General features: G+C 44.0%; 1 protein-coding gene across 1 annotated transcript in view; it reads right to left on the reverse strand.

Annotated features, from left to right (window-relative positions):
- Window positions 1-3,914, reverse strand: part of LOC109912036 (calcium/calmodulin-dependent protein kinase type II subunit beta-like) — a 229,054-nt gene extending 225,140 nt beyond the window's left edge. Inside the window, exons 1-2 of the mRNA XM_048618507.1 lie at window positions 3,755-3,914; window positions 3,417-3,511 (exon numbers count right to left, since the gene is read on the reverse strand). Of these exons, the coding sequence (XP_048474464.1) occupies window positions 3,417-3,511; window positions 3,755-3,819 (160 nt within the window). The 5' untranslated portion in view covers window positions 3,820-3,914. The remainder of the gene's footprint in view (window positions 1-3,416; window positions 3,512-3,754) is intronic.
- Between the last annotated feature and the right edge of the window lie 10,437 nt (window positions 3,915-14,351).

Genomic DNA, 14,351 nt, shown 5'->3' on the forward strand with positions numbered 1-14,351 from the left:
TCTGATGAAGGGTCTAGGCCCGAAACGTCAGCCTCTCTGCTCCTATGATGCTGCTTGGCCTGCTGTGTTCATCCAGCCCTGCACCTTGTTGTCTCGAATCTTCCTCCAGGTTCCCTTTGCAAAGGCACATTTCAGAAGGAGGTTTGTGACAGTCTTTAACCCCCTGCAGCCACGTCGAGGGCAGCATGCAATGGTACAGGCTGACCGGGTATACAGAAAGGATCTCACAGGTAGTGCCCTTCTCACCACCAGCCAAGTGATGTCTTGATGCTTGTTGCAAAGTTCTGGTGACAAGGCATTCTGCCAAATGACTCCGACAGTCTGCTCAGGGAACCACGCGACAAGATCCACCGTCTCCTCCCTCAGGGACGTTACGTGTTAACCAGTTCCTGAAGGAGTTGTCATCAAAGGTGTTTCTTTTTGCAGTTGAAGGACAGTTGATATAGAACGGTCCAACTACTGGGGCGGCACGGTGGCTCAGTGGTTAGCATTGCTGCCTCACAGCATCAGGGACCCGGGTTCGATTCCACCCTCGGGCGACTGTCTGTGTGGAGTTTGCACGTTCTCCCCGTGTCTGCGTAGGTTTCCTCTGGGTGTTTCGGTTTCCCCCCCACAGTCCAAAGATGTGCAGGCTCGGTGGATTGGCCATGTTAAATTGCCCGTAGCGTTCAGGGATGCGTAGATTAAATGGGTTATGAGGGATGGGTCTGAGTGGGATGTTCTGTGGGTTGGTGTGGACTTGTTGGGCCAAAGGGCCTGTTTCCACTGTAGGGATTCTATGATTCAATATGTGGAGCTGTACAACAGCAGCGAGGCCAGTCCAATTCTTTGCAACACCAGGGACAGGTAGAAGCTCAGTTCATACTGACACTCGGTGTTTGCGCACCAAGGGTCTATGCACAGCTTGATGCAGCCGCACACAGAGGTTGGGTGGCCATCAGGGTGAGGGCAACATTGGGTATGTTCCACATTCCCCCCCTCCCACACCTGATCCAGAGTTTCGTACATGGAGTCCCTGCAGACCCGGTCTACCGGAGGCTTCCAAATGAAATGGAAGATGGCTCGGGTGACTGGAACAGCACTGCTTTGGGGGATAGGCCTGAGCTGTGCTACGTACAACAACAGAGGTTTGACAAGAATCCAGGTTGCGCATTGCGTTAAGTTTTTGGTTAATAGCATATGAAATTGAACTTCTGTGGACCCTTGTTCATAGTGGTGGAGACATTTTGAAGTTATCTGTACCAAACTACATGACAGTTCAATATCCCACAGCAAAGTGTTGCTTTTGCCTACATACCAATTATAATTGTACCTTAAGCCCCAATAATTGTCTGAGAAAGAGAATGTCTGACATAGCAATTGGCACAGCACATGCACTTCCTCATTCCCCAAGTCAAATTGTAAGCTGCACAAAAAAAATGCACCTCACTTGTGCAGAATGTAGTCCATGTGATGAAGTAACAAGTACATAAAATCAACAGGTCGATGAAACCCACCAGAGAAAGAGGGATCTCCTCCTCCCTCAAATAGCTATTCATGTATACAGAGAGGACCACATCTTCGAGTACTCTGTGTGGCATATCAACAGGTTGTGAATCTGAATCTGGTGCCCAGCTTTTCCATCACAGTACCCGCTGCTTACATCCTGACCCATTTAACTCCACGCGTCTGGAATCTTCCTCACCCATCACCTTTCAACCTCTCTTCATGCCTTTTCAAAGCACCTTTAATTCCACTGTCTGGACTTCACCATAACATTTTTTTTTGCCAGATAAACTATTTATCATTCCACACAGAAAGAAACTCAACCCTCAGCAGAACGAAGACTTTGGGAATCTTTTTATTTCCACAGAACTTTTTTAAAAGCTGTTTTGACCACTGAATGTTCTTCATCATTCCATCGTGCTGTACAACCTATTCTGCTCTGAAATAGGACTGCTGCTCGCAGTGGGTCCAACACATTGAACGTTGCTGATAGGGTATATACCATTCCCCTGTGACCTCTTCTTTTATCTGGTGTCACCAACAAAAACACGAATGGCATAAAAGCAATGTCTTAATACTGCTCTGAACACATGACTCAAAACAACCAGTTTAGGCCCTATCAGAAGGTTGTTAACTGCCTTTTGGAAGCAGGGCAGTGTACTGACAACAGGCATGAAGTGAGGGAATGGAAGCAAAACAAAAACTGGTATTTGGGAACGAAAACAGAATTCGCTGGAAAAGCTCAGCAGGTCTGGCAGCCTCTGTGAAGAAGAAAAAAAAAATCAGAGTTAACGTTTCGGGTCCGGTGACCCTTCCTCAGAACAGTTCGAAATACAGTTAGGTTTTACGTGGTCCAATTTACACCTGAACAAACCTTTTTTCCAATCAAAACAAAAACACCACGACTGACATTGATAGTTTGAAGTTCGCAGGCTGCAGCAGAAATCAGGTTGAAAGGGGCCGTATTTTGCCGATGCTTATTGTATAAGCAATGAAGCGAATCTTGGCGGACACCTCAGACAGACTGCACTGTCACGCAGACATGGCGAGCACATGATCTCTCTGTGATCAGCTAAACAACAAATCCATCTACTGGGCGAGCGGCGAGAAACTGGTCGATGAATGAGCACGGTCATACTTCTCGCCCAAGAGATTTCCGCTTTCTAACCCCCACCCCCAATTCATGAGATTTGAAGCCAACGTTTGAAAATGCTGGTTGATTAATGAGCACTGTCTAATCTCCCAGCACCGCAGCAGCACCACAGAGCTCTTCCTGCACCAATAACCAACGTACTTTCAATGACAGATCTAAACGAAAACCATGAAGAACCACGATTATATTCGGTGTGCGTGTGTGAAAGGTTTCCTGAAACGCTCTGCCCCCAATATTTTTCATACCATTTTTAGAATTGCTTTGGCCCTAAGAGCAAAGCGAAAACCAAATGCTGCAACCAACCTGCAGTCAAAATAGCTCCAGTCAAAAAACTCGTGTCCAAGTGGCGGTGATACAGTAACAAGTTGTACATGAGAGATGGACTCTCTCTCCGACCACCTCCCACCACCACGAAGCCCTGCATTCGCCTAATATTGTGACCGATTTAAGGTGCTAAATTAAACATCTAAGGGAATAAACAACCAAGCATATCACTTTTTAAAATGTGACTCAATCGCGAACGGGCAAGGAAAACAAACCCGAGGGGGAAAAAAATGGGCTAAAGGAGCATTTCTGACGCGCATTTCATAAACAAAATCAAATCCCGACAGATGAGGAAAACGAAAGGCTGAGTTTGAGCGTCGCTTGGCTGTCACTAGCTGAGAGACGGCGGAGATGGGTGGATACAGACTGACAGCTGCTTCATTCTCGCTGTAGCCCACAGCCTCCTCAAAGAAAATGTCGAGGGGAGCTGCAATTAAAGCATTCATCTACCAACCTCGAGCAGACAGCTTTTTGGTGTTAATGATTTTCGCTGCATATTCTTGCCCTGTTGACAGCTTCACGCATCTGCGGACGATTGAGAAAGCACCTCTGGATAGAAAAGGAAAGAAACAGACACAATGTAGCAGAGAAAGGATGTTATTTTGCAACCATTAAAAAAAAATCATAAACTGTTGCGATTTGTTTTTTTTCCCCCTTTGAGGTGGGGGGGGGAAGGAGGGTGGTTAGTGGAGGTTTCTCTGAAGCTGCTGCAAAGACAGGGGGTCGTGATGGTGGGGGTTGGCAGGAGAAAGACTGGCCACAGGCGGGAGGAAGGAAGCTTGTGCCACTTACTTGCCGAGCTCCTCGTAAAGCTGGTATTCATCGCTGAATCGGGTACACGTTCCAGTCGAGGCCATGTTGGAAAAAATTGCAACTCGAGATTGCAAAGGGAGGGAGGGAGCCAGCCAGCGCTTGCTACCGGGCGCCGGCTGATTGACAACTCGGTGCAGCGCCTCTCGCGAGATAGGGAGGAGAAACTGAGCGGCTTCCTCTGATTGACAGTCTGCAAGCACCAAGATCAGGAGCACTGCTCTCGCACCAATCTCTCCGATCTTCCAAGATGCAGCCGCCTCTCACTGTAACGCTGTCAACTGGGAGAAATTGGGTTGGTTTCTCCCCGCCAGCTCGGGACGCGCGATCTTTCAGTAGCACCCGCCCCCCCTCCCCCAGAAAAAAAAGAAACAAAAATTCCTGCAAACCTGGAGCAAGAGACGCGAAAAAGCTGCAAAAACACGCACACGGCGGGTCACCCAGGATCTGCGGTGGCTTTCACCCCACGCAAACTGTTCTGTCCGCAAATCGCTGCCATCATTTTCCAGTTGTTTGCTTCAACGTGCAAACCGAGATAAATTACTTCAAAGAGACAAGATCTCAGTTTTTAAAAGTTATCCAAACTCAAGAAATGGGTGTATTTCTTTTTAAAAGTCCTTTACGAAATCTCACAAAACTCTCAACCACTCCGGGTTCAATGTCACCACTCAGAAACGTTACTTCATTAACGCTTTAGAAAGTAGTCCCATCATTTCTTCGTATTTTTAATTTAAACAAACGTGAGCAAAAACTCCAAGAAGCTAAATAAAGTCCGCTTACTTTTCTAACAACGATATCGGTGAACCTGGGAAACTAGACTGCATCAACTCCCTTTGCGACAAGCTGGGTATCAGGTTTGTCGATTAACGGTGTGTTAAAACCGCTAATATTTCAAAGCGCCTTTTTCCCCAACAGCACGAGTGCTTCACAATTCGTTCAATACCTTTGAATTTTGATCAGCTTTGTGAAGTGAGTCGGTCAATCTGATTGATTGATTTATTGTCATGTGTACCGAGGTACAGTGAAAAGCTTTGTTTACCAGCAGTACAGACCGATCATAGTAAGCAAGGATGTACCGATCAAAAAGACTATCAAGGCATACAGGTTACTTTGCACAGGGCCTGTGCTAGGCGCGATCAATGTTCGCAAGATCAGCATAATTTCAGGCCAGAGCACAAGATCATCCCCAAAATATCATGCGGACAATATCTTGCCATTCTTTTTGGTGATTTTGCTTAACAAATCAATGGTGACCAAGGTGTCAGGACAACTGCCCTGGCTTATCTTGGTGGATAGGTCGCTGATGAAGCCAATGTCAAAAAGTGAGAGATGACACATTTGGATACAAGTAACATAGAGAGAGGATATAGATGTTACAACGCAAAAGCATATACAGGAGCAGAGAGACTTGGCTGCACATGTGTACAACTAATAAAAGGTGACAGGACAGGTCAAGACAGCATAAATGCTTAACAAAGCATACACCATTTCTGGATATTTTCTAATCCACCTGATGCTATGACCCACCCATTGAATAGGCAGGAATTTAACCCAGAGGTCCTTGGCTCAGAGGTAAGGACACAACATTGTGCCCACTGAGACGCCCATAACCATTTGTGGCTTCATTTATAGGGATATAGAACACAGGAGCCAGTGAGTATAAAGTCACTGAACTTACCTCGGCTGATAGTGACACCTCCACTGCAGTTTTGGCACAACTTTTTAGGAAGGATGTAAACACATTCGAGAGTGTGCAGAAGACATTTACAAGAATGGTTCCAGGGATGAGCCACCTCAGTATGAGGGTGGAATGGAGAGATTGGGATTCTTCTGCTTGGGGAAAGGAAAGGTCAGAGGGGATCTGAGAATTATTTTCCAAAATCATGAGGGGTCTGGACAGAGGAGATATAAAGAAACTGTTTCCGCTCTTCAGAGGATTGAGAGCCAGATGGAAGAGAATTTAAGAGTTTAGCAAAATACGCAAATGTGAGGTGAGAAAAAGCTTTTTAAACACAGAGTCATTACAATCTGAACCTGTGGTGATTGCAGGGTCAGTTGAGGCAATCAAAAAGGTCTGACTGACGATTACGTAAGAAAAGAAAACATACAGGGTTACAGGGAAAAGGCAGGAGCTTGACAGCCAGTTTAAATACCTCGACAGCCAATACTTCCTGCACTGTACCGGTCCTGTGATTCTGATAGAGGGTATTCAGAGCCTCGGTTCAACATCTTACTTAACAAAGAACACAGCTAACAACACAGCACCAAACTGCTGGCCCAAGCAAGAAGCTCTGGCCTCTGGAGTTGGGGTTTGACACCTTCCTATCTCAAAGGCATACAAAAACCGATAAATGAGGACCAACATTCGGCAGTTTAGCCAATCACTTGTCAGGCCTGCTCACGAAACAATACAAGTCCTGACTGACCCCCATCTCAATACCATACCTCCATTCTCACACCACACACCTCACAACACCTTTCGTGTTTAAAAATCTCTCTCTTTCACAAATATATTCTGTCACTTGGCATCCACTGTCGTTTGTGAGAATTCCATAAGGTTACCACCCCGAGTAATTTTTTTTTTTTATTCATTCACGGGATGAGGGCATCGCTGACAAGGCAGCATTTATTGCCCATCCCTAATTGCCCAGCAGGCAGTTCAGAGTCAACCACATTGCTGTGGGTTTGGAGTCACATGTAGGCTACACCAGGTAAAGATGGCAGTTTCCTTCCCTAAAGGACATAAGTGAACCAGATGGGTTTTTCCAACAATTGACAATGGATTCATGGTCATCATGAGATTCTTAATTCCACATATTTATTGAATTCAACTTCCACCATCTGCTATTGCGGGATTCAAACCCGGGTCCCCAGAACATTATCTGGGTCTCTGGATTAACAGTCCAGCAATAATACTGCGAGGCCATCGCCTCCCCTATATTGTTTCTCATCTCAATCATAATGAAGTCTGGCAATCTTTTGAAAGTCGTTTCATTGTCACAGGTTCACCAGCTTTCTAATTCCTTATGGTTCTTCTTCACTCCCTTCTTACAAACAGGTATTTTCTCCCCTTTCTTCAGGCTGAAGCATCACCCCAGTGAACCTGATGCTGTTCTCTTACAGCATGAACTGTGTATCAGCTATGGTTTATTCAAAAGCACGCTTGCCTTGTGCAACACGCGGAGTTTAAGTTCGTGTCCACAGATTTCAGCACATAAATAAATATTGCAACTTCAATGTAAATGGATGGGATACTGCAATCAGGTTGCATTGTTGGAGATACCATCTTTTCATGTTTTGGGGAGCTTGCTGTATGAAAATTGACTGCTGCATTTTCTTTATTACAACACAGGGGGACTTCAGAATTGCTTTGCGGATGCAAAGCTCTTTAGAATATCCCGAACTTGTGAAAGGTTCAGCAGAAGTACCAATCTTTCTTTCACATCTGTACACACTAACAAGATTTGTTTTTGTCACTCACCAGTGATACTGCCTTTTATTTTCATGGTCATCTATCCTTTCTCGATCACTGCGAGAGAAGGAATGAACTCATGAAATTGGTCGCCTTAGAATCTTTTTTATTTTGCTTTCATCCCATTAACAGGGAAGCAGCAATAACCAGTTTCTCTTTGCAATGTTGATAAAATGACCAAGGGCTGATCTAGACCATGAAAGGCACAAAATAGGGGCTCTTGTCGCATAGTGGCAGTGTGCCTAGCTCTGAGCCAAGAGACAGAGGTTCAAGTCCCATATGTTCCAGAAGTATCTCACGAGATATCTGAACAAGTTGAAGCAAAATATCTGGAACAAACAAATCTGGGCAACCAGGGCAATGTGTAGTGTCTGACCAACAGACACAGGACATCAATCAGGTTGGACAAATTTTCATTTAACCTCTTGTGTAATTGGTGGATCATGTGAGCACAGCAATCTGTTGTACTTCTAGTTCTATAAAATACACTGTTCTCGGAGAGAGACATCACTCTGTTCTTTTTAGCTCCCCTGCACATGCTTGAATAAAGGAGATAAGTTAGAAGATACTTTGAGCATCCCAACTGAGTTAATCTTCTCACCATACATCATCAACTTCCTGGTGCCAATTTACTGTTTTCATATCATCACAGTCTTCCCTTTGATCAGAATGTGAAGGACCATATGGTTTAACAGGCTACAAAGGGAATGCTGCATACATGTGATAATCACCTTGAGACCGAAATAGCCATTAGTCCAAAATGGCAACTAGGTTTTAGGGTTCCATAGCCTATGCTGACGGGTGGCTGGGGACAGAAAAAGTGTGAGGGAATCAGCGGGGTAGGAGCTAGGGGAAGGGAGATGTTGTGTTACAGTCATAAGTATACCCACTGGATGCCAACTCAAAATGAAGACCCTCAATTCTGATCCTTTCTCAATGAGACTATCTGGAGCAGGGCTTGATCTCCACCTGTCCAGACTTAGAAAGGTAAATGAAACCACAAAACTAAAGGTTCTCCCTGTCCTCTTGCTTGGTGTGAGAATAATAATGGCACAGGCCAGTGACCACAATTCAGGCCATTTGATTGGAGGTTCATTGGTAACATCAAGAATTTTTTAAAAAAGCAATCAGAAATTACAAAACCAGAAGGCTAGTGCTGGATTAACAGCTGAGCAGTCTCCGTCGGCAAAGATTTTTCCAGTCTCACCTATGGAGCAATTCTCCCTACAATGGAGTATTCTCCCTACAAACTCAACACATTCAAGTTAAGACTGACTGCAAAACCTTTTCTCCTTTTTATATATAAATAAAAATGAGACACTACACTTAAATAGAGAAACACAGAAAATTAATTTTAAAGGCAGGCATCCGTGCATCTCACAACATGATGGACTACATCTAGGCTGTATGTCACTTCCGGAGTGAATATCTTATGTTGTGGCCACAGAAGCCAATTCGTGAGTAACAGTTCCTTCCAAGCTAGCACAAATAACTTCTCTTATTTCAAGGTAGACTTTTTTTTTCTCCTTCTTTGGTGGACTTGGTCTTCTGCATCTTGTCATTTCTTATCTTTTTTTCCCTTCACCCTTCCTGACAGTTTGCTCTGCAGGCAATCCAGTCAGCAACATGGGCCTGAAGTGCTTTAACTCTGATCCTGGTCAACTTGCAGCCTTGCTTTGTTTCTGTCCTTGTATCATAGATATGGGCAACCAATTGGGCTTCTATGAATAGCAAGCTCATCATGCAGCATGCCTTTCTGTTTTCCCTCCACTCTCCTTCATGTTACATGACCAGCTCTACTTTTCTGAGATCTTTCCTCACAAGCATTTTGTAAAAGGAGCAGCCAATGAACTTACTTCTCCATCTTTTACAAGTGAAATTCCTTAACTGGCTGCTTCGGCAGAACCAGAAATCCCCTCCACATTGACTCCATTCAGGAAAAAAGCATTTTGGGATTGAGAAACAGAAGAAGAGAGTCGAGACTTTTGGCAACATCAACAAGTGTAGGGCAAGTCATTCAGGGAACAAGTTTGCATTTTTGCATCAAGAATAGTATCATAAAGTCATTGTGAGCCACACATGCTGGTTTTTAATGTGGATAAGGTACATCGGTATCTCATTTACTCAGTGCTCAATTACGCACCCACCACCCAACCCCAACAGCTGGCAATGCCCACCAGCAAGTACACTGATATTTCACCTCAGCTGACAAGTGAAACCAAAATAGGGTACCATCACCTTTGGCACATTCCCAGAGGAGATTATACCCCTTGAACTGTATGAAGGAAGAAATGTTGCAAGAGGCAAGTGATCCGAACAAAGAAAGAATGATTCTGCAGTGAATGCAGATGTGTTGTTGTTGGATCACCTTAGGCTTACCAAACCATAGAGCTGCTCTCTTATTAGACAGAGATGATTGCTGGTGATTTAACATGAGGGCCACCGCACCTCAGGTGAAGGGAGGGGTTGAGCAGGACAGTTCTTCACAGTAACCTCAGCCAGTGGTGGGAGTTGAGCCCACACTGTTGGCATCACACTGCTTCGCAAACCAGCCATCCAGCTCAGTGAACTAAACCGACACAAGTGAATACAGATACCAGCAAGCGGTGTAGCATAGACAGAGAACTTTCCAGTCCAAGCAGACTTGAGGGTAGTCATCTCTCAATCAGAAGACTGTGATCTCACCAAATCTCACGAGATCTTTGGCAACAAGTCTTCGTTAGAAAAATACTGCGTTAGAAAGAAGTGACAGGCACAACTTCGCATTCGCCTGACAAAAATATGCCGTTTGGCTTTCTGCAAAGAATGGTGGGTGGTAAGGTGTGCTGCAGGTGTGAGAACCTGCAAAAGGATTGCCTGGAGCGGTGACTGATTTGAACACGTGAGAATACAGAGAAAAGGAAGTGAGGTAAGGAGATATGTAGGTTATCCTTAACTGTTCCCCAAAGGAGATTGGAAAGTCACAGATGCAGAATTATCAACCTTGGATATTGGAGTTTTCACAGCTAACATTATCAGACCACATTGCCACTTCAGGTTATTGTCTTTGCATTATGACTAACCTATGTTTAGCACATAAAGCACTGAACAACACCTCCACAAAATAAGGTAAGGTACAGTTACATATTCAGTGTACTTTACAAATCCTGTTGCTTTTCAAATGACTCATAAAGTCAATGAATGGTACTTGAGTCAATGATACAATTGCCAAAATGATACTGTGTAAATCTGATCTTGTTCCATGAATAACAGAAACACAATGACAACAGATGGAGCCAACTTCCTGATTGATTTCTTGAATAAACACAGATTATACGACAATGGAACAAATCCCAGTGGCCTACTGCCAACCAAGCTCAACTATCTTCTTCCATTAGCAAATATCATTTTAAAATGACAATCAAATGCAGTCACATATTGCCTCAGGTTTAGCTGCTTATGATGTCACTAAGAGGCCTCACACAGATGAGGAAGCAGATTCAAAGATCAAATCTTCGTGGACATGAGAACATGAACGTTGCTACTGCTGCTAATGTTGTGACAATATCAAACAGGTAAGAGTGGAACCAAGGGCAGTCCCACTGAGCTGGACAATGGAGGAGAAGCACTGTAGGTTAAATCACTGTCTGGACCCTGAAAGGATGTCTCTGGATTTCTGCACCAAGGGCTATCAAGTCCTCTAAACCTGAAAAAGACCCTTTTCAAAATATCTCTGTTCCAGCATTAGCACATGTTGCTTCATCTAATCATTCTTCACAGCATATCCTTGTAACACTAAGTGCCATTCTTACAACCAATGATTTACAGTACCTTATTTTTAAGCTCATTATGAGTGACAGTTTCCAACCATACAGCTGCTGGGCAAGTCAGAGATAGCTGCTGCCTTTATTCGTCGCTAATGTATTTAAATGCATCTTATCTATACTTGAAAATACATTAAGTAAAGAAATTGTACAGCAGTACAACAAACCAACAAAGGTGCATTATTTGTCATAAAACAAAGACAGAAGTGGCTGGAGAAACTCAGCATATCTGGCAGGAGGTGCGGAGAGAAAGCAGTGACCCTTCATCAGAATTAAGACCATAAGGAATAGGAACGGGAGGAGGTCATTCAGATCCTTGAGCCTGCTCCACCACTCAATAGGATCATAGCTGATCTGACATTCCTCATGTCTTCTTGCCTGCCCTTTCCCCAAAAGTCTCGAGTCCCCAACTGATCAAGAATCTACCTCAGCCATAAATATACACAAGGACTTTGCCACCAGAGCTCTCTATGGCGAAGGGTTCTCAAGACTCCCAACACTCAGAAAAGAAATTCATCCTCATCTCAGTCTTAAATTGGTGCCTCCTAGTTCTGAGACTCTGAACTCTGCCCTCTGGTCCTCAACTTTCCCATGACGGGAAACATGCTCTCAACCACTGCCCTGTCAAATCCCTTAAGAATCCTCTATGATTCAATGAGATCACCTCGCATTCTTCTCAACTCCAGTGAATCCCAACTTATTTAACCTTTGCTTATAAGACAATCCCTCTATAGCAGGGATCATTCTCGTGAACCTTCTCTGAACTGCCTCCAATGAAATAGTATCTTTGCTTCAGTAATAGGATCAAAACTGCTCACAGTACTCCAGATGTGGTCTCACCACCACCTTGGAGAATTGCAAGAAAACTCCCCTACTCTCATATACCAACCCTACCGTCGAAATCAGAGTCAAGATTCTGGTGCCTTCCTGATTACCTGCTGCATCCATGTGTTACCTTTGCGTTTATTGCACAAGTACCTCCAATTCAGTTACAATTTTCTTCAGTTTCTCTCCAGTTAAATAAAACTGTTCTTCTGTTCTCCCTTCCAAAATGAATACCTTGTCATCTTCCCATATTACCATCCATTTGCCAACTTTTTTGCCCAATTAGTTAATCTATCAATATCGCTCTGTAACCTGTTTGTAACCCCCCGCAAAATGCCTTTTCAACTATTTTAGGATCATCTGCAAATGTGGTGACACTACATGGACTTCTTTCCTCCAAATCATTAGCACGTGCTGTAAACAATTACAGTCCTAGTATTAATTGCTGTGAAAACCCACTGGTCACAGGTCAGCAATCTGAAAAGGAACCCTCAATCTGGTCTGCGAAATTTTCTGCTCACAAAGTGGTCTCCTCTAAATGGGCAGATGAAGCACAGACTGGGCGCTTGCTTTGCGGAACACCTACATTCTATTTGCAAAAATGACCCTCAGCTTCCAGTTAAGTGCCATTTCAACACACTATTGAGTTGTCCGGCCAACATCTCTGTTTCAGGCTTGCTACCATGCTCCAGCAAAGCTTTAGAGCAAACTGAAAGCTAACTCGTTTTCTGCTTTGGAACCTTGCAACCTTCTGGACTAAATATCAAGTTCAATAATTTTAGGACCGGAGCACCTTATACCATCTCCTTACCCCAACCCCCACACACACCAGGCCCATCATGGGCTGCTACCAGAAACAACCCACTGTCAGCTACAAAAGGTCCCCATTAGCAGTAATTCATTCTCCCAAATATCCCCTTTACCCTTCCCCGAGTATGCCCAACTGTTTTTCTCTCTCTCTCTCTTTCTAAGACCACTTCCACCTATCATTTCCTCTTTTCCCCTCACCCCACCCTTTGTCGCAACCTTTTCCTCACTACAATCAGTTCTGAAGAAGGGTCACTGGGCCTGAAAACATTAACTCAGCTTTCTCTCCACAGATGTTGCCAGACCTGCTCAGATTTTCCAGCAATTTCGGATTTTGTCCCTTCTCCCTACTTGCTGGTTCCTGCCCATTAGCCAATTCCCTATCCATGCCAATATATTACCTCCAACGCCATGGGTTCACAATCTGCCCACAACTGATAGTAGCTAGGATAAGATGGTATTTATGCTGAAGACAAGGGGTGAGATCGGAAAAAGAGTACATTAGATGAAGGCAGATCCCAGGCAGAGAATGAACAATTGTAAGCCAGGGATGAAAAAAGCTGATAATGGGACTCTAAGTAAGTGAAAATGGGTATGCTGTACTGCAAGCAGTCTGTAGCATGACAGGGTCCGGGAGGTCAGGGGGAAGACACGGAACAAGGTGTCTGGCCATGAAATAATTAAACAGATAGGTACAGGGATAGGTAAGGTTTAGATGGATATGGGCCAAATGCACGCATTTGGGATTAGTTTTGGAAACCTGGTCAGCATGGATAATTTGGGCTGAACGGTCTGTTTCAGTGATATATGACTCAATATTAAATCTTCAGAAGGGTCTAGGCCCAAAACGTCAGCCTTCCTGCTCCTCTGATGCTGCTTGGCCTGCTGTGTTCATCCAGCTCTACACCTTGTTATCTCAGATTCTCCAGCATCTGCAGTTCCTGCTATCTCTGAAACAATATTAAATCCTGACAGCTTTCCTTATAATGTTACTTCAATTACAAGGGAAGATTAGAGAAGCTAGGGTTTTCCTCCCTCCGATAAGGTTGAGAGATTTGAGAGAACTGTTCGAAATCATGAGTAGTCTGGATAAAATACATAAAAAGAATCTGGTTCCATTGGTAAAAGGCTTCAGAATCAGCAGACACTGATTTCAAGTCAACAGTCAAATGTCCCAAAGGTTACACGAAAAGCTTTTTGACACAAGTGGTTACGATTTGTAATGATTGTGGAGGCAGAGTCAATCATTCAAGTTGTCAAAAAGTACTGGATAATTGTCTGAACATATAAAATTTGCAGGGCTTCAAGAGAAGGTGGGGCACTTGAACTAAGTGCATTGCTGTTGAATGCAGCCAAAACCGACATGATTGACCAAATGGTTTCACTCTGTGCTGTAACAATGATGTGACTGCAGTATTTCAGTTGGAGTACAAAAGGTTGATGGAACATCTTCCACTGTATCTCTGACTAAATTGCATGCTCCAACTTTTAAAAATTTTGCCTCCACGTCTGACCATAGGTGCGTGTAATTTCAATCAGAAATTGCCAATTGCTTCACGTGTCACTATTCTTGGGAATAATCTGTTTGGAACTTTCGTTTGGTGAAGGATTTGATGCACACACTTGATTACAGATGTTCTCATGGATAAAATACCTTACCTGTTTATCTGGT

The sequence above is a fragment of the Rhincodon typus genome, chromosome 40 (assembly GCF_021869965.1).
Source record: "Rhincodon typus isolate 14 chromosome 40, sRhiTyp1.1, whole genome shotgun sequence".
Classification (NCBI taxonomy): Eukaryota; Metazoa; Chordata; class Chondrichthyes; order Orectolobiformes; family Rhincodontidae; genus Rhincodon; species Rhincodon typus.